The sequence below is a fragment of the Leptidea sinapis genome, chromosome 1 (assembly GCF_905404315.1).
Source record: "Leptidea sinapis chromosome 1, ilLepSina1.1, whole genome shotgun sequence".
In the NCBI taxonomy this organism is placed as follows: domain Eukaryota; kingdom Metazoa; phylum Arthropoda; class Insecta; order Lepidoptera; family Pieridae; genus Leptidea; species Leptidea sinapis.
Window position 1 is genome coordinate 3,584,819 of NC_066265.1, and position 23,981 is coordinate 3,608,799.

The 23,981-nt window shown below is 33.1% G+C and overlaps 1 protein-coding gene across 1 annotated transcript in view; it reads right to left on the reverse strand.

Moving 5' to 3' along the window:
- Window positions 1–404: 404 nt before the first annotated feature.
- The window catches only part of LOC126968830 (xaa-Pro aminopeptidase 1-like), a 36,270-nt gene continuing 12,693 nt past the window's right edge, over window positions 405–23,981 (reverse strand). Inside the window, exons 2-7 of the mRNA XM_050813982.1 lie at window positions 5,924–6,162; window positions 3,606–3,809; window positions 2,985–3,201; window positions 2,082–2,349; window positions 694–955; window positions 405–530 (exon numbers count right to left, since the gene is read on the reverse strand). Coding sequence (XP_050669939.1) covers window positions 486–530; window positions 694–955; window positions 2,082–2,349; window positions 2,985–3,201; window positions 3,606–3,809; window positions 5,924–6,162 — 1,235 coding nt within the window. The 3' untranslated portion in view covers window positions 405–485. The remainder of the gene's footprint in view (window positions 531–693; window positions 956–2,081; window positions 2,350–2,984; window positions 3,202–3,605; window positions 3,810–5,923; window positions 6,163–23,981) is intronic.

Here is a 23,981-nt window from a genome sequence, read left to right on the forward strand (position 1 = left end):
AGTGTAGGAGTGGTTTTAAGCCGGTACGGGGTGCCTGCGTATGGGCATGTATGTATACCCGATCCCAACATATGGGCCCTGATTTTTAAGCATTCGGTCTAAATACGTTAATGCATTTTCCTCCTCTCGAAAAAAAATTCGAGAACGAAACTCAAGATATTGACTTCCTTTGCAATTAGAGCAGCATGATCTAACCTTGATTATAATATAATAATAATAATAAACTTTATTACACACTGCAGGACATCTTAGGTCGAAATTTATATCATTAAACAAAGGAACCTTTAACAAAATAAGCAATTTCAACATATTGTGTAACAATTATAAAGAATAATTAATACAGGCCTAGTGGAATTTAAAAAGGAATATGTGTGCAGTGCTTTGTTAGAAGAAATAGGTCAACAGTCATAGATGGTGTGTTGGTGTATTACATCCCTGAAGAACAGCAGCTTGGTGTGCGGAGGGGAGATGCTGCAGGAAGTGAATCAGGCGTCGCGACGATCATCAATACTCTGTATTCTATACAAATACTATTACAATATTTAAAATAAAAGGCTTGAGAATAAAAAAATAAAAAAAAGAACGTAATGAGAAGAGGAAGAAACAAAAAAAACGTATTAGTTCCGCAGAGTTGCTTTGTGAAGCAAGAATTTCCCGCGCAACTTACTGTTTTAAAATAATATGTGTACTTACTATCTTCTCAATATAATTTAGAACTGTACACATAGCGACGGCGTCTCTCAGGTGTGCCTTCTTCATCCCGTGTATTTCTGCAGAGTTCTTCTGAGCCTTAAAATAGATTATGGGAGAGGTTTGGAACAGCCTCTTGGTTTGTGGAATGCTCTGCGCGATAGCTGCTGAAGCTCCCCGCTGGAAGGTTCCTCCGGTTGGGATCAGGATCTTGGTTTCGATAGCTCGCCGCAGGTCAGAGTAAACGGTGCCATATTCGTTCACTCTGTTGATTAGAGTTGAGGAAAGTTTAATTATTATTATAATATTATGAAAAATAACGAAAGAAAATTGTTTTCTTTTTACAATAATAATGTAGATCGGGGTTTTCCATTTCGGTACCGGACCACAAAAGAAAATACAAGGTCGCAACATTCCCGCCTTGTTTTAAAAAAAGTTCATAGGATAAAACTTTCATTTTCTTTTCTTTTCATTAAAAGATAAGCAGCGGCTTACATCCTTCGCACTATATTTTGTAACTAAATAGGCGATACCAAAGTATATAGTACAAAAGAAACCTTTTTACTATTAATAAATGTGTATTATTTTGGATTTGAGTTTTTAAGTAAGGTGGTTCGGTTCACCAAGGGCAGTGTGGAAATTTCCAGGCCATGGCAGAATACTGTTTGGAAAGCACTGATGTATATGGTTCTGAATAGTTAAAAAGCCTGTTTAATTTACCTATACCCTAAGTTTGGAATATTTGATGTGATTGGAGTCAACAATATAGCATAGTTACAATTTATAACATACACAAGAGATCTCGCACTTCAAGGTCGATGAAGGTCTAGGGATTCTTCTTAGTGTTTCGGAATGAATATCTCAAATTATTATTATCAAAGCATGTATATTTTAGATTTGTTTTAGAAAGAACATATAAAGTTGATTATAAAACCATAAACACTTATAAATAAAAAAAATTATTATCATTGAAAATACTCACTTATTCTAAAATGTATGTAACTGAGTAACAGGGGACCTGTCTCCAACTAATATATTATAGTATTAACTATATAATGTTGCATAATCTCAAGCTTATATAAAATATAAATGCTATTTTATCTAAGTACGATTACTTGCGTACGTATTAAGAAAACAATTTTTCAAAAAAATTGTAACGAGAGCATATGACAGGCAAACAAATAAATATAAATTGTTACAGAATTTAGCTTTTAAAGGTCTTTAGCTCTTGCGAAAATATCACACGAACGAATTGAGAAAGTTCTTCTTTAAAGTTGGTTGTAAGAAGTTGAAACTTGTCACTCCGCATTAATCATTAGGGATCTATTTGATCAAGATATGTACAAAGAATGTAGTAAAGATATAAGAATTCAACGATAGAGCATACTCACCGAGTACAATTATTAGAATTCGCGAAACAGTTATACGCCGACAGAGCATCTCGTTCAGGCATCAATAGCTTCCCAGGTGGGACGTAAACCCTCACATCCTTGAGGCTCAGCAGCACGAAGGCTTTCAGTAGTGGTGCGTAAGGCAAGTCTTTCCCGCGAATGTTGAGCAGCCAGGCAACTTCATCCAGGGCTGTAACTATCATTGCATCAGCTCCCACGGCCTGCAGTTCGTTACGGACAAGATTCACTTTTTCGCGCCATGACATACCTGAAAATTTTATAGGATTTACTACACGGCCACATTATCTCGACCTCGTGGGCATGTGAAGCCCCCTTCCGTTCCCCTTCCACCCCCTCACGCTCGTCTTGTTGCGTCAGTACGGTTTGCAGTTTCATTACCATTACATGTGATATTTTTGTGGTATCGCTGCTTTGTTTTTGAAAATTTCATTGTAACGTTTTGACTTTTGTTGTTAATAATTCTGTAGAAATTAAATTTGAAAACAAAATTGATGAACGATGCTGGATCCGCGACCTCTCGCGTTCCGTGCGAGCGCTTTGCCACTGACCCAACCGTTCTTCCGTTTTGTTTACAAATTTAATTTATGTATTTAATCCCAGAAATGAGAATTATCAATTGTTAAGTAGATCCTGTAGATGGAGCCACAACCAAAGAGTGGAACAAGACATCAAGAAAATTTGAAGCGTCACTCGGACGGTTGGCTCAGTTGGAAAGAGCGTGACGGAACCCGCAAGGCGCGGGTTAACTCAGAAATGAGGGATATCACTTTAAAATGCCAATACGTTTATAACAGTTACTTTTAATAAGTGATGTCAAATCCTATTTTGAATAAAAATATTTGAATGTGAAGTTACCAATGTTGCTGTGAAGATATCACTGACCAGTGTACTCCTGATTGTGTGACATGGCGACTACTCTGGTGAACTCAGGGCGACGACGTGCGGGATCCATCTCCTCGTTCCACAACTGATCCAACATCGTGGACTGCGGCACTAGCTGCAGGTTCTCGCGCTGGAGACTTGTTGCTAGCGCCTGCCAGTCGCTGATGGAAGTCAGACGAGCATCTGCACCCACTTTTCCGCTGCGGCCTCTACGTTCCTACGAAGTACAATGAAGGAGTGGTTAAGCCCCTGGCTTCATCTCTCTAAAATAATGTCTTAATGTTTTTTTAGAGTTCAGATTGTTGTCTGTCCGTCGGTCTGTCGGTCAAGACCCTTTATCTCAGGTACACGTGGAGGTATTTGAAATTAAAACGATATAATAAAATCTACAGTTTCTTGAAGCTGTGAAAAAATCAAACGTCTACACTTTTAAGGAAATCAAAATTTAAATGGTATTTTCCGTTGACTAGATTAGAACTATGAAAATTTGCAGGTTATACCGTCTTAAACTACAAATATAGGAAAAAGAGAGAGAGAAAAAAATAAATGTTCTGAGTTTTCACTTCCATAAGCAGTCTCTCCACCTGCCAATTTTTTTTTAATTATCCGAAGTGTACTAACAGCAATCCACTCTGCAATGGTGGGTTGTCTAGGATCATCCTGGTCCAACACAAGCCACAAGCAGGAGACGGTAGCCCTGGCGCGCCGGAGGTCTGCTGAGGGCACCCATAGCGCCGCCCCGTCATCAGCTACCACTGCTGTTCCTGAGCCCTCCCATCCGCTGATATACTCCAGGCGACGCTCTTCTGCTGCTGGTTCTTCGCTCTAGGAAGCAAACAATTGAGCTTAAATAATGTTTAACGTGTTGCCAGTGATTACATATGGAACGCAGACGTGGTCGCTAACTGCAGGCCTAATGAGGAGGCTCTATGTCGCTCAGAGGGCAATGGGGAGGGCTATGCAATATCGAATCAGTAATGAGGAGATGCGACGGAGAACCAAAGTCACCGACATAGCTCAGATATATTTGAAACTGAAGTGACAGTGGGCAGGGCACATAGTTCGACGGACAGATGGCCGTTGGGGCAGTAAAGTCCTCGAATGGTGACCACGTACCGGAAAACGAAGTATTTGTAGGGCCACATGTTGTACAATATGGACCGATGATCTGGTCAAGATCGCTGGAATAGGTTGGATGAAGGCAGAGCAGGCCGATCGTCATGGCGATCTTTGGGGAAGGCCATTTGTCCAGCAGTGTTTAAATTTGTATTTTAATTGTTTTCTTATTTATTGAATATATTGATAGGAAAATATACTGGTAAGATACTATATTTTGTACACAAGCTGTTATTGATATTTCTGCCGTGAAGCAGTAATGCGTAAACATTGCTGTGTTTCGGTCTAAAGCGCGCCGTAGCTAGTGAAATTACTGGGCAAATGAGATTTATCTATATATATCTTATATCTCAAGGTGACGAGCGACGCGTATTGTAGTGCGGCTCAGAATTTTTGGGTTTTTCAAGGATCCCAAACTGGGTGGGGCGTATCAATTACCATCAGCTGAGCGTCAAGCTCGTCTCGTCCCTAATTTTCATAAAAAAATACTTAAAATAGTTTTCTGCTTTTAATTTCTTAAATAAATATATAGTAATATCTTTTTATTTCCTCAGTGTATTAGGAATCGCTAAAACTCTACCCTAAGTTCTAATAATTTTCCAAGTGACCATAATCTTCACAAAATACACAATAGTTATAAAAACAAATGTATACACTAAAGTTCCATCCTCGGTTCAGACGTCTTTTGAATAACCAAAAATTATTTTCACTTCTCATGCTCTGAAATTGCTTATTTGTGCACGATATAGGCTGCACAAAATCGATTTTTGTGCACAAGTGCATAAACGTATCTACTCGATAAATGTATCTATATAAATGCAAAGAAAATGAGCCATACAGCCAAACGCAATAAAAAGTTCAGAGATATAAGTTGTTATTTTATAATATTTACTTTAATTTATTCGCCTCATGTGTTTTTTAAGATATAAAAGATATTAAAACTTAAATTAAAATACTTAATATAAATAATTATTAATAATACTTAATCAATTAATAGCAGGTTATGTAATTAATTAAAAAAATATATATTACAAAATTAATTTATATAGGTCTGGAGCCCAAGCCTAATATCAATGTCGTAAGATTAAAAAAAAGCGGTGGGAAACAGGTCTTGTTTTATCGTGCGTTTATTAATAAATTACTACTGTTTTATTTCCTCGCATTTGAAATGAAAATCAGAGTTTATAACTCGTCCACAAAACCATTTTAACCTCGAAATTACTACCAGCCCTCGCCTTCGGCTTGGGCTGCTAAAATCTCGGATGAAAATGGTTCGTTTTGTGCACTCGTTGTAAAATCTACTATTTTTAAATAAGCCAACTGAAGATTATCTTAGCACTGTTTAAGGAGAATTGATCTCATATTTGGTGATCTGTATACCAGATCAGGACTAAATTCCTGTTCAATTGTTTTCGCTAACAAACAATATACTTTCTAATAATATTAAAAAAAAATACCTAATAATAGTTATGGCTCGCTTTCCATTCTGGTCACCGCATATTGATAATTACTATATACTAGTGGAAGGCTTCTTTGTACAATAATGGGTACGATCACGGCGCCTTTTAATGCCGTGAAGAAGTAATGTGTAAGCATTATTGTGTTTCGATCTGAAGGGTGCTGTAGCAAGTACCAGTAGAAACTACTGGTCAAATGACTGACATTGTTTGTCTCAAGGTGACGAGGGCAATTGTATGACGCTCAGAGTTTTTGGATTTTTCAAGAATCCTGAGCGACAATGCATTGTAATGGGCAGGGCGTATCAATAAACGTCAGCTGAACATCCTGAAAAAAAAATTTGAGAAATAATTTCAAGTACTTACCAAGTGCTCATCACTGTAGAATACCAGGAAAGCATCAAAGAATGCATTCATCTGTGTGTAGGAAGAGTTCTTCATAGCAGCTCTGAGTCGTGCTACCGGACTGGCGGTGTTGCTTGACTCTGGGCAGACAAAGGTCGGAGGAGTCATTTCTTGCACTAATGCCGTCGGTTGGGTCATCTGTGCCGGTGTTGATGTTGTAGTGGGCTTTGTTAGGGCTGATAAGCGGACACTATTGCATTCTGTGAAAAGGCAAAGGAATCTAGGATTAGTCAAGAATTTTCTTATTTATACATAGATAATTTCGTCTAGACAAAAACAGGCCAGGTTTAATACTATAGTGTGCGCGATAAGCAACGTCTTGCATTCGCGATTTGTATGAGACATTGTGTTTGTGTGCGTGCATTGCTCAAAATAGAGGTTAGATCTAAACTCACTAACTTTTTTTCGACGTTTTCACAGCTGTCATATTCTATCTAGATTCTTGAATCTATGCCTTTATATTAGCGTAACCTGTACCTATTTATGTAATATATAATGGTATATTTGGACATGATTTTCACTCTCTTTAAAATGGCGGAATCAAGGACGGGTGGTTATACAATAAACAGTCTCTACTACTTTTATTAGCTTGGCATGTATGTCTGTTTGTCTGTAACGGAATTTTTGAAACGTGATTTTCGACCCCTTCCAAACGTCGGTTTAATTTGAAACTTTGCGCACTGGTAAAGGACGGATGTCAATTTAATAATTTATGAAGTCCATCCCATTTTTCTTATCAGGATCTTCAGGATAAGTGATTTGTTATGTTCGATGCCCAGTAGTGACCTTGTGACAATGACTTAAGGCGCGTGCTATAACCAAATCGATTATTCGGTACTACAATATTATCATCACCTTAAGATGAAATAAGTAAAAAACTAAACTAAAATGTATAAATTAACTTCCAATAAGCATCAAAAACGAATAGTGATGACGTCATTATGTAACAAAAACTGTACTTACTATATTGTAAAAAATCGTTGAGTGCAGTTTAATATCATCAAAAAAGACTCTACTTTACTCTTAGATCATTTATACGTCAAGATACACAGTGACAACTGTCACAGTGTATGAAATCGACGAAAAAAATTGAGGTCTACAGTTAACCTCTATTTCGAGCAATGCACGTACACCAACACAAAAGTGACATTCTAATAGCGAGTGTAAGACATAGCTTGTCACACACACTAAAGTAATAAACCTGGCCCGTTTTCATTGGTTGTCTAGCAGCATAAAAAGGCATAAAAGGCATTTATTTTCTCAAAATTGATTCCTTTAGAATTCTTTTTGATATAATATATAATACCGATTCGGAAACAAATTACGCTCTGAGAGAGAAGAAGAGGCGCAAGAAACTCACCAAGTGGCTCTATCTATACGTATAAACTTTCTAAGCTTGTACTAATTAATATATAATTAAAATGACATATTATGTCATCTATCTATCTATGTAACTAGACTACTGAGGCGCGTAAACAGTATTTTTTTCCTTTTTATAAAAAGTTAGAAATAAATATTTATGAATAAAGTTAAGGGCTTGCGAATTCAGGGAGACAAAAAAAAATCTGGCACTTTAGAGAATGTTTTTTTGTTTGTTTTTAATACGGGAAAGCTATTTAATTGAAGATTATTTGAGAATTTTAATTGAGTTAATTACCATTTATTAAACAGAAAATTTCATTTTAATAACTTTAACTCTCAGTCTTAACATTTTCTTTATTACCTACAATGCATTTTTAAACAAGTAAACACTTATAGTTATAAAATGTACTTAGTTAAAAATCATACTAATTCTTAATAACTTTACTATCTATTAATTCTAGTATCTTAATCATTGGTCGTAATCACAACATTACTAATTCTCATAATAACATATTTGTTTCATAATTAAATAATCTAAATGTAAATAATAAAACAATCTTATAAATCAGTCATTTAAATAATCAACTTTAACATTAATTAGACTTATTTGCTGATTTAATAAAAGCCTAAAATAAAAGTACGTAAATGGATTTTTTATATCTAGGTAACACTGAAAATGTTTAGAAAATGAAAAACGGCTTAATGTAGAAAGTTGCCAATACTTTCTTTGTTAGGTTAAGGTTTAAAGATATTTATTTCATGTAAATAGATTCATTAAACATAAAAACTTTAAAACAATATAGTCTGATAACTCACGTTTAAATATTTGTAACAATATATCTCCGTTCCTGTCTACACATCGTCGCATTCGATGGAACCACTGAGCAGTGGGCCCTTTCTTCCTTAGGGGGCTCTCTCTCTCAGAGATGGGGCTTCATTAAGAAATGCTAATCGCAGCCTATCATAGCTTTGTTGTTCAGTAAGCCCACAACGAAAGTCATAATAAATCCTTGACCGAAAATTTTCTTGCGTTAGGTTCATTTTCACGTGTAACAAGAGTTTTGCCGCCAATTCACAATAACAAATGACAAATGAATGCAATATACTAGGTACATTAGGTTACCAAAGAGTTCTAAAATTGAAATTAAAAAAAAAGTTTTCATTAGCAATGTTTCTAACTGGCCAGTTGTAAACATTTTCAGTGTTACCCACGTAATAATGCGGAGTAGTTACTCTTGTTTTCAACAAGTCATGTCGGGTAGGCTCCTTCAATTATTTGAAAATAAAATTGATTACATAACATTTCGACAATCTTGTCTAACAACGAAAAGTGGCGGGAATCCGAGACACGAGACGTCCCGGGACCCAAACCCTAATAAAGAAATATTTAACGCTATTTTACTATTATAATTCATTTGACTAAACGTTTTTAATACTTGTACACTTATGTTTTTTGTACACTTAAGTTAATGACTTTTAAATCTGGTCAGATTTAAATACTATCCACGATATAATTTACGAATTACGAATGTGTTTTTAAAGGTCATTCTAGGTACCTGACACGCACCCATGTATTTTTTCATTTTTGCTTTAGTGAGTCGAAAAAATATCCTTATCTCCATTTAATTCGACGTTTAGCAAACATAACTACAAAAACTAAATTCGATAAGCATTAGTATAATAAGCAGCAGACGCAATAAAACAGTGCCGCCACATATGCCAAGTTCCCTTAGGACACGGCATTTAAAACGGTATCCCAAAGAAAACAACGAATAAAGGAGAAAGCGGCTAGCGACAACAGAGCATCGGGCGCGGGAAGGTACCAGGATCGCAAATTGCAGCAGGAGATTGAAATGGCTAAAAGCTCAACGAAAGCTCGAGCGAGATAGACATATAAGGGTTCGCATCTTTCTCGCTTAATATACGTAGTTGCCCCCAGTGACCAGGCGCACTATAGCCAGTTGAAATGTATCAGTGCATCTGAATGGAATAACTTGAGGACGTAATTGTGAGAATTATTGTATTTTTATTGAGATGAAAGTAGTATATTTCGATACAAGTGCGGAAAGTATGTCATTTCTTGATGTGTCCACTGACACAAACCGAAGGCGGGAAATTAACAAATATTTATTAGGGATGAGTTTTAATGACAATTCCGCACGTAAATCAAACTACTTTTTAATTCATTTGCGAAAAAATATATTCATCACAATCACTATCAGAACTCAACTTTTTTAAAATTTTAATCTTAAAGAATTGCAGAATTCTAATTTTTCGGGAGTAAATTTCTTTACATTTTTTATAGGACAACGCTTTCTATGCATTCAGCCAATGCAATGACAACAATTTAATGTAATTTTTTTTAAATGATGAAATATGATTCATAATAAAATGTTCATTCGTACAAGAAATTGGTTGAGCTTTCTGTTTAAAGACCTCATTTGGAGGTTGTAGGAGGAAATCAAGAAGCACTAGCGGAAAAGAATTACTTGGTTTAAAATATGTACCTACCTACTTTTGTACTTTTTGAGCAAATATATTTAAAAAAAAATCAAATATCCACAATTTTTGAGTTCTTGTTACTGTGAAAGTCATGAGAAGAGAAATTCATTTTTACATAAAAGATATGTCTAAATCACTCTTATATTTTTTTACTCTATTCTACTTTCCGTTGGAATTCCTAAACAAAGAAACTTTATAAAAATATTAAGTAGAGCTTCGGAACCTTAATAATGCATTAAAAAAAGATGCCTCAACCCTTGTGTTGTTTCTGGGAGGTGCCCAAGGGATGTAATTTCTGTCACGGTGACGTCAACAATAAACAGGAATGCAGAAGATGTAAGGAGGCTGACACAAGCCACGTATTTGATCCCTTTCCCTTTCAATGTTTTCACAACTTCATATTATATCGTGATTGCAGTGAGTATTCAGAATTTATTGATAAAATACAAAATATATAACAAATTATACGATACCGCCGTTCCTGATATTAATATTGGTACTCATTACGCTTTTAAGGAATTTTACTTAGTTTCTAACTCGTATGAAGATTTTTACAATCAGATAGGTTTGAATTTATATGTATTTTGTACTACTTTTAATACAGAAAAAACTGAAGGAACGAGCAGATGGCTCACCATCAGCGCAGTGATAGTATGATTTGAAGCGTAACATAATTATTACTAAGTAGCCTACCGTGTATTGAATATATAATATTATACTAATTATGCCTTAGTCAGGCAATGTCTAAAAATAAAATAAAATCAAAATGTCTATAAAATAAATATTTGTAATTTAGAGGTACATTAAAATCATTCTCAAGACATCGTTAAACGTCATTATTATCATACTCAACATCAACTAATAAACCTAGAACTTACATAATTAATAAATTATTTTATTCTATAAGAAACAACACTAACAGTATCACGTACATAAAGTGTCTGCCTACGATAAAATAATTAACAAGAGGCAAATACTTCGCAATGCGGCCCTTCTCTTCAAGGGACCTTGAATGCCGAGCCTCTCTAAGGACATTTTGCGTCGTAGGCACATTCCCGAAGGGACAAAATATCCTGCGGCTACCAGGGTATCACATTATTATAAGAGGTTGGTGCGTGTCGTCATCCTGCGAAAGGATCGAGTCAAGGATATCACACGTCACGCAGTGCATTGCACCCTTGCAATCGGCCGTTCACATCGACCGCGGCACTGTACACATTGCAACGTCGCGATGCATTCAAACTGCACAAACTGTGCTGAGTATTGTAAACGCTTTATATTAATAAAATAATGTTACAAGAAAATAATAATGTATCCTGTTTTGATAGTACGATTTAAAATAAGATTATTTATTAGTTTGCGATACATAATTGAATTCATCTAAGCAAGTATTCCAGAATTTCTGACTATGAAGTAGTTATTGTATGTAGACAGAGAGAGAGACAACAAATAATTATGAACTGATTCTCATTATACTTTAAAGTACATTTTTATTTTGGTTGATACTTCACGGAAGAACGATAATATTATTAATATTATTATTATGATGAAAAATAAAAAGTGTTACTGTAAAAATTCGAAGTATTTTCTTTCAAACAATTTCTGCTCAATCTAACCTATTCACTCCATACTATGTATATCTAAGTTGTATACGTCATCATAAGCACGAGAAAATAGCGGTCCATTTTTGTCTATTGTTTGGATAAAAAAAGTGCGTGTGCGTGAAAACAATAGAATGTTCCCTTTTTGTACCAGGATTATATAGGTCGCGAGGAGACTAAAGACGGATAGCCACAAGCAAATCAATGGAGTGAGTGGGGATGCCACTCAACATTAATACTTCCACACAAAGAAAAGGATGCAAGAATTACATTTATACATTCACACCTAAGTATTATTTTGGATGATTTAAAATAATAAATAAGTAATGTGACTGACTCAGTCATTTCATTACGACGACCTATATATCCGAGTGGTAAGCGACTCTACCTACTAAGCTAGAGGTCCCAGGTTCGAATCCCGGTAGGTGCAAGCATTGATATGATGAATATGGATGTTTATTTCCGAGTCATGGATTTTTATAAATATTTATGTATGTTTAAGTATATTGTATTAAATATATCGTTGTCTTGCAACCCATAGTACAGGGTATTCCTAATTTGGGGCAAGATAATTTGTGTAAAAGTGTGTCAATATTATTATTATCTGGAGTGGACTGAAAAAGGAGTTCAAAACAGATTTTTCGCAAAATTATTATTAGTCGGATCGGAGTGTATACTTCAACTGTTCCAGTAATACGATGAATAAGTAAATTGTTTAAAAATTAATAGATTAATTAGTAAATGCAATATTAAATGAAATATTCCTATTAAATTACTGAATCTAACATATGTTCGCAAAAAAGTTGAGCTCGTGCGAAGAACATACAAGAAACTCAACGGCCACTCTTTTCAATCAAATAGAGTATTTTACAGGCCAATATATGAATCGTGTTTAAATAATATTAATTATTTCATAAAAAGTAATAAAGAATAATCTGTTTAAATATAAATTATCGTATATTGCATCAACCTTTAGAGCTTGAATTAATTGTTTGTGTAAGGATGCTTCGTGAACATGATGGTCGTTACTACTGTCATAATTATTAGTAACTAGCTGACCCGACAGACGTTGTTCTGTATATAATAAATAAAATAATGTTTTATATGAATTTGTCAATAATATATCATAACATCAAAAATTACTTCGTAAAATATGCACCCTGTCGTAATGAAATTGTTTCACAGCAGAACTGTCAAACCGTGCGTCAATAAATTCTCTCATAGATTTCTATGGACACATCAAAGGAAAAACAAATTTGTTGTTTTTATTTAATTTAGCAGCATTTTCCTATTTATTCACCTTTTAAACCTTCCCTGGACTTCCACAAATAATTCAAGACCAATATTAGCCAAATTGGTCCAGCCGTTCTCGAGTTTTAGCGAGACTTACGAACAGCAATTCATTTTTATATAATATATAGAATGCATCCAACAAATACAATGATATATTAACTATAACAGGTCGACACCAAGCAGCACCCGTTCACGAGTTGACGCATGAACCAGCCATCGTTCCTTACGCACATGTATAAGGGAAGGTCGCCGTCACACGACGCCACCGCAAGCAATGCCATTTCAGTGAGCATGACGAACCATGTCACAGCATGTTCAAAGCCAAAAAGGATATTTGAATGTTTTTAATATATATACCAGGGGCGTGCATTGTTTTCTAGCAAGGTAGGCAGATCTAAATAGTCCGTCGTAATAATACTGTTGTAGTCCGACAGTATGACAAGTTGTATTGAAACACTGCTTACTTCGTATATGCAATCGGTAGACTGCCTGACGTAGATAGTAAATTAACTTTAACACTAGTGCTATATTTATTTAGGTTCATCATGAGGTAGGGCACTGTCTAATTGCCTATATGATATGGACACCCCTGATAAATACGTAGATTACTTTAAACTTGATATTAATTATATCGTAACGTTGTTGGTTGCTGACTCTTTATTCTTTCTTCCCTCTACCAAAGAATATGTAAGATTTACAAATTCAAATTCATATATTTTTATTCAAAATAGGATGTGACATCACTTATTGAAAGTCAAAACAACTACCACCCATTCCAAAATGAATGTCTCAGACCTGAGAAGAATGGGCGCAACAAACTCAGCGGGCTTTTTTTTTCATTCAATAAATATGTTTACAAAGTAATATTGTACAATTAAACTTATTATTTAATAGCCTGAGGGTGGTCACTCCATTCCCAATCCTTGGTATCATTAAGAAAGTCATTTATGTTATAGTAACCTTTACCACACAAATGTTTTTTAACAATTCTTTTGAATAACCTAATACTTTTGTTTCGAACATTTTCTGGGATCTTGTTGTAAAAGCATATACATCGCTCCACACACACAGGTATGTAATTGTTTTCTTGACATCGACATATTTTCGTGCTCCCCTGGTGCGTTCACAGTTTAGAATTAAAATTTTCTTCGTTGATATCGTTGCACTGCATTGTGGGGAAACGGACTCTGGGTTAATGTTCCCACGTTATATGTCCATAATATTGTACTTAGGATTGGGGTGATACCAGGAAAACCTTTATCCTCCAGCTCAGTATCTGGATTCAATAATACGACATGATATAGAGAATGAAGCGTTTGAAGAAACATAAAGTGCTCCACAAATTGGTTCATGACACTTTTAAAGTATAAAAATACGTAATAATTGGTTGGTTCTTTTTTAATATAGAGAATTTGTTTGAAGTATTTTTGTTTATTTATTTAATATTCGAGCAATAACACCATAAAAAAAGTACTATTAACAATAAAATATATGAGAGATATGTTTTATATAGACGACAAAACTCTCACAGTTCCACAACTTCACTATCGTATATTATAGTATAGGGCGGCCGAGAAGTTGACGTCCGAAGCTAAAATTTGATTTTGGCTCATTTTATTGGCCAATATTCTGGGAAGTTTTTAAAAATAGTTAGAAACCATAGGCATTTTATTTATTTTTTGATACCTTGAACATTTTCATGAATTTAGCTGGAGCTTACTTGAACTTACGACTCAATTCTCAACTAGTTCCGCATTGTCTAAACTATTCATAGTTTCTTATGTGGTTATTGCAACTGTAGTTAATAATTATCAACAATAAAATTAACTAAAAGTACCTCTACATGTACGATATCCTTCCTGCAAACTCTAGGTTAAGCCGTGGATCTTTTACGGTATTTGTTACTCTTACTTATCAAATGTGATCCATAGCACGTTATTTCCAAGTAAATAAAGTAAATACAATATTACGTTTAATGGGAACACCAAACTATTGAACACTCTTTGTATGTTATGTGTAAGCTCTGTCCATCAATACATTTTTTCTGATAAATTTTGGTTTTGGAAAATTAGTCGATTAACTCCAATTCTATGATTTTTGTGTCTGTCTGTCTTTCTATAACTAAAGTACGTGTTGAACTATTATCTAATAATAATAATATTATTTCATGTAATACAATAAGAAGAAACAATAACATAATTTTTGTTTTAATGATTGAAAAACTAAATTAATTAAATAAACATTAAATACTTTAGGTATGCTTTTTGAAAATTATTTTCTTTTTATTTTGGGTATTCTATATATCGTGTCTTCTAGTTTTTTTTAACTATTATTTATTTTAGTCTCAAAACAATGATAATTTCGTGGTAACGAATGATCGATCTATTCATATTCTTTGGCACAGATACTATCGGGTATCGGACATAATAAATCGCTGGCAAAGAGAATTTAAACACTACGTGACCCTAGCAAGAAAAAAGACAGATTATATACATTCTTAAATTGACATTAGTCCCTTGATTAGTCTGCAAAAGTTTCAAACTTTTTTCAATCTGACGTTTCAAAGAGGTCGAAAATCACAAATTAATATTTGTAGTAAATTCACTAACGAATATCATTATCGAATATAAAACGAGCAATCAAAGCCATATTGCGAATTCGTAAAGTTCTGATTTAAGTAGGATGCGAAAATACTAGGGCGTCGTAAACTACAAAGAGGTGTATGGCTCACAAAATGAGTAATAGGCTTCTAATGCAATTGAGAAGGTATTCGATTTTAATGCTCTGTGACTAAGATCGAATGCTAGCAACTCTACAATCCTGGTATCATAAATATAAATACTAACATAATTAAATTGCACTACATACATAGTGGCTAATAACAATTTTGGTTGGATAATTTAGATTAGTGATTTCACAAATTTTTATTTTTTGCGTTAAATGACAAACCCGTTTGCGCAACTTCTTCACAATCTATATATATAAAAGAGATTTCCACGTATATAGTCACTCATCACGATATCTCTGGAACCATTAGAGCTAAAGACTTGAAATTTGGTAGAAATATTCTTTTCACCGAGTACTATAGGTCAGCTAAGAACGGATTTTACGAAATTCCAAGTTTCTTTTTATTATGAACAGAACGACATCTGTCGGGTCAGCTAGTCTCATATGAATATTTACTCTATATTAATAAATGTTTTGAAGTTATTAAATAATATATTGTATGAAGTATTTAGTGGTATTTATATATACATATTACAATTAAATAAACTTTTTAAAGTTAAAAACTTATAATTGTACTAAATTTTGAGGTTATTAAACAAGACTTCAGCCTAGCTATCGGCTACTGACAGTCATTTGGGTAAAGTCTACTCGAAAGAGAGCTGAGTTTTCAATATTTCATATTAATTAATTCATCTATTATCTTATAATTAAAGATATGCCTTCGACTTCGATATAACATATTTAAGTGAAAACTTTAAGAGATTTAAGAATTGAACTACAGACACCTTGACTATGAGAATAATGCGTTTCCCTGGGCTAGAAAGAAGCAATGCAAAGTATTTATTTATTTAAATAAAAATAATAGTAATAAAGTATAAAGTATAATTTACAAATTATGATGTTTTAATTTTAGTTACTAAGTACATACAGATAGGTAATATAACTATACAATCAAATTATTATAATTATAATTATATAATAAAATGAAACAAAATATAACGGAGAGCTAGCGGGCACATTAATTAGTGAAAACCGCATTATTGTATTATTCCTGAGCGTTTACAGATAACCCGAAGACTGTCTGAAAACTATTCTTTTACCTCGACAAAATATTTAATGAACAGAAACGCTTACGATATTATTATATGGATAGCCTCTATCACTTAAGTCTTAAACCACAATATAGATAGGTACCTACCAACTTTACGTATAAACTGAGCTCATAACTAAAAGATATGCGAGTGGTTTTCCAGTATTGCGTGGGCAGTATTTACGCTTACGTTATTAGAGCCGCATAAATATAATGCACTCACTGCAAAATATTGTGCCTACCATAATATATTATGTTGATTTAAACGAGTAGCGAATAATATTTTTTACTCAATCATGCATACGTAAAGTTGACTAATAAATATGTAATGAAAATAAGTACCTAGTAGACCCTAGGAACAGTCATTAGTTAGTTCGTCGTTAGTTCATCCATTTTCTGTAGCCCGTATCCAGAACTTATTCCAATACGTAAACTATGGTCAAGTGTTTTTGTCACTGTCTTAACAACTGTGCATAAAAGAGAAAACAATAGTTTGAGACGCCTTCAGCAATCGAAGCGAAGAAAAGTACGCCTATCTCATTCTTTCGGGCCGCTTACAGAATTAATATCCATGCGTAAGACGAGGATAGCTATATGTTCCACAGTGCATTACAACTTAAATTGCATCTCCTTTCGATGCTGCTATTTTGGTGCATTAAAATACAATGTGAAGCAGTTCCATATTTATCCGACTTAACGTTGAATTTGTTTGCTTAGTTAGCATTAGCCATGGTTAGAGACGCTTTTTTCTATACTGTATTAGATTGATTGTATTCATTTTTTTCGCCAAGAACAAACAAGATAAATCCAGAGCAACATTAATTTAAAACCTTAGACATTTAAAATTAACTTTTAACAAACAGAATTTGTAATATTAGGTGAAAACATAATTAATATTATTTTAAAAACACCTCCGAATTCATTTCTTAGATTTGATGTGATAAACTTATTTTTCAAAATGATACGAATTTCATCCTTAACAGTAGACAGTAAGTGATAAAGTCGTATGAGATGATATTGTGTTAAAATTCGATTTCATAATACACACGTACATAAGTTTTAATTGCGTTATCAACCCGCGCACACTGCGCATATACGTAAGGTGTGCGTGTGCAGTGTGAATGTGTCAAAAGGGTTAAGCATGTGAGTTACATGTACCAGGAAAGCATAGAGCTTGTGGAAGTATCGTATCACACATGTGGCGTGTATCACACCCTCAACGGGGAGGGTAGATTGTACGTTACGTTACTACACCATGCCGGCGCGCGTTTACGGAAGGACCAAAATATGCAAAGATAATCAGGATAATAGACCGTCTTTATTTTAGTAAACATTATTGGGTTAACTTTATTTTGGAATTGAATTAGTTTAGATAATATTTATCTAATTTATGTCCTTGTAAATTGGTAATCCACTATTTTGTTAAAACTACAAAAGGAGGTTTGTATTCTCGTTCAAATTAAAAAACAATAATGAGATATTTATAATGTAAGTTAGACGAGTGGGTCGTTTAATTTTGGTACGATCATTTAATTTATTATTAGTACCGAATGTGCTTACAACTTACATGTGTACATTTTCTGTTTCCCCGATTAAAAAAATGGCTTGAATATGTAAATAATTCATTAGTTAAATAAATAAAATTAAAATTAACTAAACAATTAATTAAAATCTATATACTTACCTACTTCATATTAAAATATTAAATTTATAATAAAATACATGTCATTATAAAAGGTAAACTATTATGAAATCAATTTTGTTAAATTACCGCTAAATATTTTGAAGTTTATGTAAAATATGGTGCGTTTAATACTCGTAAACTTACGAGTAGGTACAAGCAAACTTTACGAACTTCATTTTAATCTGTAAAATCGGTTAGGATTTTTTAATATATTAAATAAAGTTTTTTTTTATTTGGTAGACCAAGTAAAGAAAAGGTAACCCAACGCTGCTGAAAACATGCGGTACATCGTCAGCGTTTGCAAAAAAAAAATCTAACTCTTACTGTAGTTAAGTCAAAAAATGCTTTAAATTCTTAGCTCTCCAACAATACGTGAGTGTTTACTTCGTATACGTAATCATTACGTAACACGGGTATTATTAAAACTAATGTAATGAGTAATAAACCTATGTAAACTGCATTTTTAATCATAAACATTGGTAATTCTTCTTGTCTGTCAACTTTCTAAGAAATTATTAAGTTTTACTTACAGCGCGCGTAAATATTTCGCGCACACATTTTTTTTTTTCAATTTCAATAGTATTAACCTATTAAGCGTATCCAGATCACGTAATCATTCAAATAACATGGAATTTAAAAATACTTACTGAAATAATTTAATAGAAAGAATACTAAGCAGGCTGTTCGTGTAAGAATTTTGGAATTCGTTTCAAGATTCCAATGCACCATCTCGTAGTTCTGCTCTCCCGATAAACAAAATTTATGTGAGGCCATCTTTGTGTTTCTTTTTATTATCATGACATATGCATTCCTTTTATTTTACCTACCTTATTTAAAATTCAAGTTTCCTCCTTACAGCAGATTTCTTTATTCAGTAATTATAGATTAGTATTTTAATTCATTCTTTTAGAAATCTATGAAACGTTTTGTGATCTCTTTTTGCAATCTATGTATGCGATGTGTCACAAACGTCACCATTAATTTATTATATTATATTAATTATTATGGGTATTTTAAGAATTGGTGTATAATGAGAACATATCTGTCATATGTGATAGATATGCACTATCTAAATTCTAAACTATATAATATATGGACTTTTGGAAATAAATATTGATATACTTAAATGTATCCTGGCTCGATAACATAAAATCTAGATTCTAAATTATAGTCTTAAACTAGAGACTATAAAATGTCATTCATTGATTACCTAGATTATTGACTACTGTCTACATACTTAATTACTTCTAGTACACAAAGTAATTCGTATAACATGAGTAATAAAAATAATATTATCCCTAAATATTCCTTATACTCCGGATCTTCACTCCGGCAGTTGATTATATTTATTTATATTTATAGCATTTTATTCAATAATGAACAGTAGAAACGAATGAGATAGACGTCTTATTATGATCATATTTTGTTCTCAGTCATACTCCATGCCTTCCCTATGACGGTAGGCGCGACAGCCGACAAGGGATACCTTAAGAAAGAGATAGAGATATCTTGCAACGAAAAATGAAGATCCTCCAAATACATGAATTCCTGGTACTCAAAGTCATTGGGAGTGACATACCCATTATTTTTGATTGAAGATGCCTTTATCAAGTCATTCACACCTTCACCGGACTTTGTAATGCTAAGCACACTACCTGACTGCACCTCCATAACATGCGATGATGCGGCCCTATAGCACATTTCAGTAGATGTACTACTGTAAAATTGTGCCTATAGCCACGGCCACACCAACTAAAAATATTTTGTTGAGGAAGAAGCAACATTAATTTATTTCAGTTTGTTTATTTTAAACAAATGGAGCCCTTTAAATTATTTATAATAAAACACAAGTTACTAAGAACTCATGGAATAAAAGAGATTGTTAAGGGCCGAGCGTCGAAGGGCTCAATAGCTCTCAAGGTTCATTTACGCACTGGGCGTGGTTTCTATAACCAATCACGTACGACTTACGCAGGTTTTATTTTACACATGAACGAACTTGAAATATATTCATTTGTAATAAAAATATCCTGTGAATGAACATTAATTACATCAAATAGATACTTAGATATTTTTTTATCTACCCCCGAATTTTTAATGATTACAACAAAAAATATTCAAAGGCAGATGAAAAAATTACATAATAATCTAAAAACAATATTATTAGTTGACATTTAATAGAAACAGTAAAGAACAACAAAAATCAAGGCATAACTGATAGTGTAACATAGCACAGAGTAGAGAATAGGGATGGATACAAGCTTTACAGCATCCCAAAGACTTTAACCACATCTTATAGAATCGTGACACCCTGGTAGAGTCATCGATATTTTAGTTTGTGTTATCGAGTGATTTTCCGCATCGATTTGATTAAAATGTTTATTGCGGTTACTTATTTTAAATTATGTGGAATGTACAATATTGTTATAAAACAATTAGACACTTATAATGGCTTAGCATTATTTAAAATAATTACCTATGTAATAATAGAATTATATTAATGAAAAAAAAATATTTATTGAATGTAACAAGCAGATAATACAAAAGCCAATTAGAGTTTAACAACATTTTAAAGAATATTTGATTTAAAATTTAAAAATTCTATAAAAAGTATTAATCATAATATCATTAATACATGCTTAAATAATAATAATTTATTCAACCAACAACCGTCATTAATATTCTAAAAACAATGTTTTCAATTTCCGTTTTTGTCGAAAGACCGACTGGTCGGAAAGCAATATAGTCGAAGGGGAATCATCGAATTTATTGAATGTATCGGCGATTGTCGATAATGTCGAACCGTTCGGAAAACACCAAGGCTCCATGATTACAGAGGAGCAAGAATTGACCAGAAATCGATAAACTCCAATACGGTGCGGCATTTGCTTTCCGGTACGGTCTCAGGTAAAAGGGAAATAGATTTCCCCGTAATGAAAGTCTTATGAACATAGTAGAGTAGTTAGGTTTTTGTGGCGATTGTACTGTAAATAATGATTGGTAAAAGAGGACTAATGAGGCATGAATTATTAATTGAATTAATTTTGTAATTTACACACTAATATGAAATAAAGATAATATAATAAATAAATTAATTTCAAGGGCTAAAGAAAAACATAACAAATTGGGTGTTACATTAATAATGCATGGAAATAATAGTATATACTTTATTTACGAACTAACAAGTACACATTGTGAATCCTTATGTTGTATTATGCAAAAATTATCTTATACTAATCAGATCATGAAATAAATAGTATGACGCATTTAAAAAAATGTTCTTCTAACATCACAAATGACAGACAGATTGAAAACGCTTTATCAGATGGATCTTAATTCTTTAATTAAATAGAATACCAATTCATGTTAATATTACAAATATTTCAATAAACACAACTAGCACAAACTATTAAATAAACTACAATACTATCAGATCAATCTACCTTCAAAAGAAAAACGCTTGTCCAGTCTTTATTTGGGTATGCGAAGCCAAGTAAGTAAGTGAGTGGCAACAGAAAGGGTTGTGTGAGGCGGCCAACGTACCAGGCGAACAGAACAACGAGAAGGTACAAAGCCGCACGTAACGTCGTGTGAAGTGCATCGCGACCATCGACCCTATGCTGCGAATGACTGTGTTGCATTCGACGCACACACACAATGCACGTATAAGCTTATGAGAACGTGGCTCATCTTTGTGTGTGGGACGCACACATCAGTAACGCGTGACGTAAGCAAACGCATACAATATTTTATTACTTCAGTCACACTTTGAAACTTGGAGATAATAATTTGTTTAACAAATTGTTTAACAAATTGTCTTTCTTGGGTGCTCGAAATTCAAATATCGTCTCTCAATATTTATTCCATACAAGTTGACCCGACAGACGTTGTTCTGTATATAATAAATAAAATAATATTTTTTTATCAATTTGTCAATAACATATCATAGCATCTAGAATTATTTCGTAAAATATGCTCCCTGTTGTTATAATGAAATTGTTTCACAGCAGAACTGTCAAACCGTGCGTCAATAAATTCTCTCATAGAAAATATGTCCATACCAAACAAATATCGGACGACGGGGGACACATCAAAGGAAAAACTTGTTGTTTTTATTTAATTCCGAACACTTTCATATTTATTCACCTTTTAAACCTTCCCTGGACTTCCACAAATAATTCAAGACCAAAATTAGCTAAATCGGTCCAGCGGTTCTCGAGTTTTAGCGAGACTAACGAACAGCAATTCATTTTTATATATATATAGATGTATGGTGCACATAAAGTATTGTGTGAATAAATCAATTACGAACGATAAAAGATAGCATCTCCCATTGAAGAAAGCGTAAGTTACCTCCAATATATTTGAATAAGAGAGTGTAACTTAAGCCCACGACATAAGTAATATTCATCAAGTCATTGTTGACAAAAACGTATTCAAAATGTAGAATGTATACATGAAAATACTTAATTGCACTAAAAATACATAAAGTTAAAATTTTGTATATAACATATTTTTACCATTAGGTGGCACAATTAGGCGACCGCTATTTAGCGATCCCTTCCAGGTAACCTAAAGGTGTAGGAGATTTTATTTAAGTAAAACTTCTTTAGGCGCGCCTTGGGGGTAACTCAGACTTTTTTTCTGGCGGAAGTAACGCTCAGTACAAAAGTCAATTGAAAGAACTTTTTAAGCCATTATAATTTAATGGTTTTAAAAAATATTTCAAATTGTTCGGTAATATTTTTTTTAAATCTCCAGGTGTAAGTATAATTTGTTTATTTATTACTACCATTGCAATAAATAATACATAAGTTTTCATAAATTTTCTGACATTTGCGACATTCGCTGTGTCGCAAATGTCAGTTTTTGATTTCCTCGCCCATTATTAGGACAGGCTAAGGGTTCGAGCGCATACAGCCATATTTCTTAATATTCAATAACAACATCATATTGATATATGCTAATAATAATTTAGCTTAAATGTCTTATTATCAATTATTTTATTTAATGAGTGAAAATTTGAAATGGGCGAATAGTAGTATTAAATTATAAATAGAATATAAAATGAAAATAATAATCTGTCAAATAAAATGGCGGAATCCCAGGAACATTTTACTCTTTCATCAATAAGACTATAAGAGAAAATCAAGAAACTGATAATGACTTGACCTGTAAAGTAAGTGTTTATTTTCTGATGAATAATAATATCAAAATCTTTACAAATATATAAAATTTCATTTGATAAAATAATATTTAAATTAATAAAGGCATTTTTTTATTTTAGGTAGAGAAAATGCCAACTTTGTTAAAAGATGAAGTTATATCGTCAGCATTTCCGAGAAAAAAATCTAACAATGCTCCTAGCTCTTCAGTAATACGTGAGTGCTTAGTTTGTAACACGGCTTCATTTAATGTATATATATAATTTAATATATTTATGTATCTGTTAATTATTCCTAAAGTTAACTACTATTAAGTCTTACTTCAATCGCGTTTACATACACATACTTTTTTTTATAAGTTGACATAGCGCAATAAATTAACATTATATCTATCTATATAATATATAATATGAATTGCTGTTCGTTAGTCTCGCTAAAACTCGAGAAAGGCTGGACCGATTTGGCTAATTTTTTGTCTTAAATTATTTATGAATGATTATATTATTTGTGGCAGTCCAGAGAAGGTTTAAAAGGTGAATAGATATGAAAATGCTCAGAATTAAATAAATCAACAATTTTGTTTTTCCTTTCATGT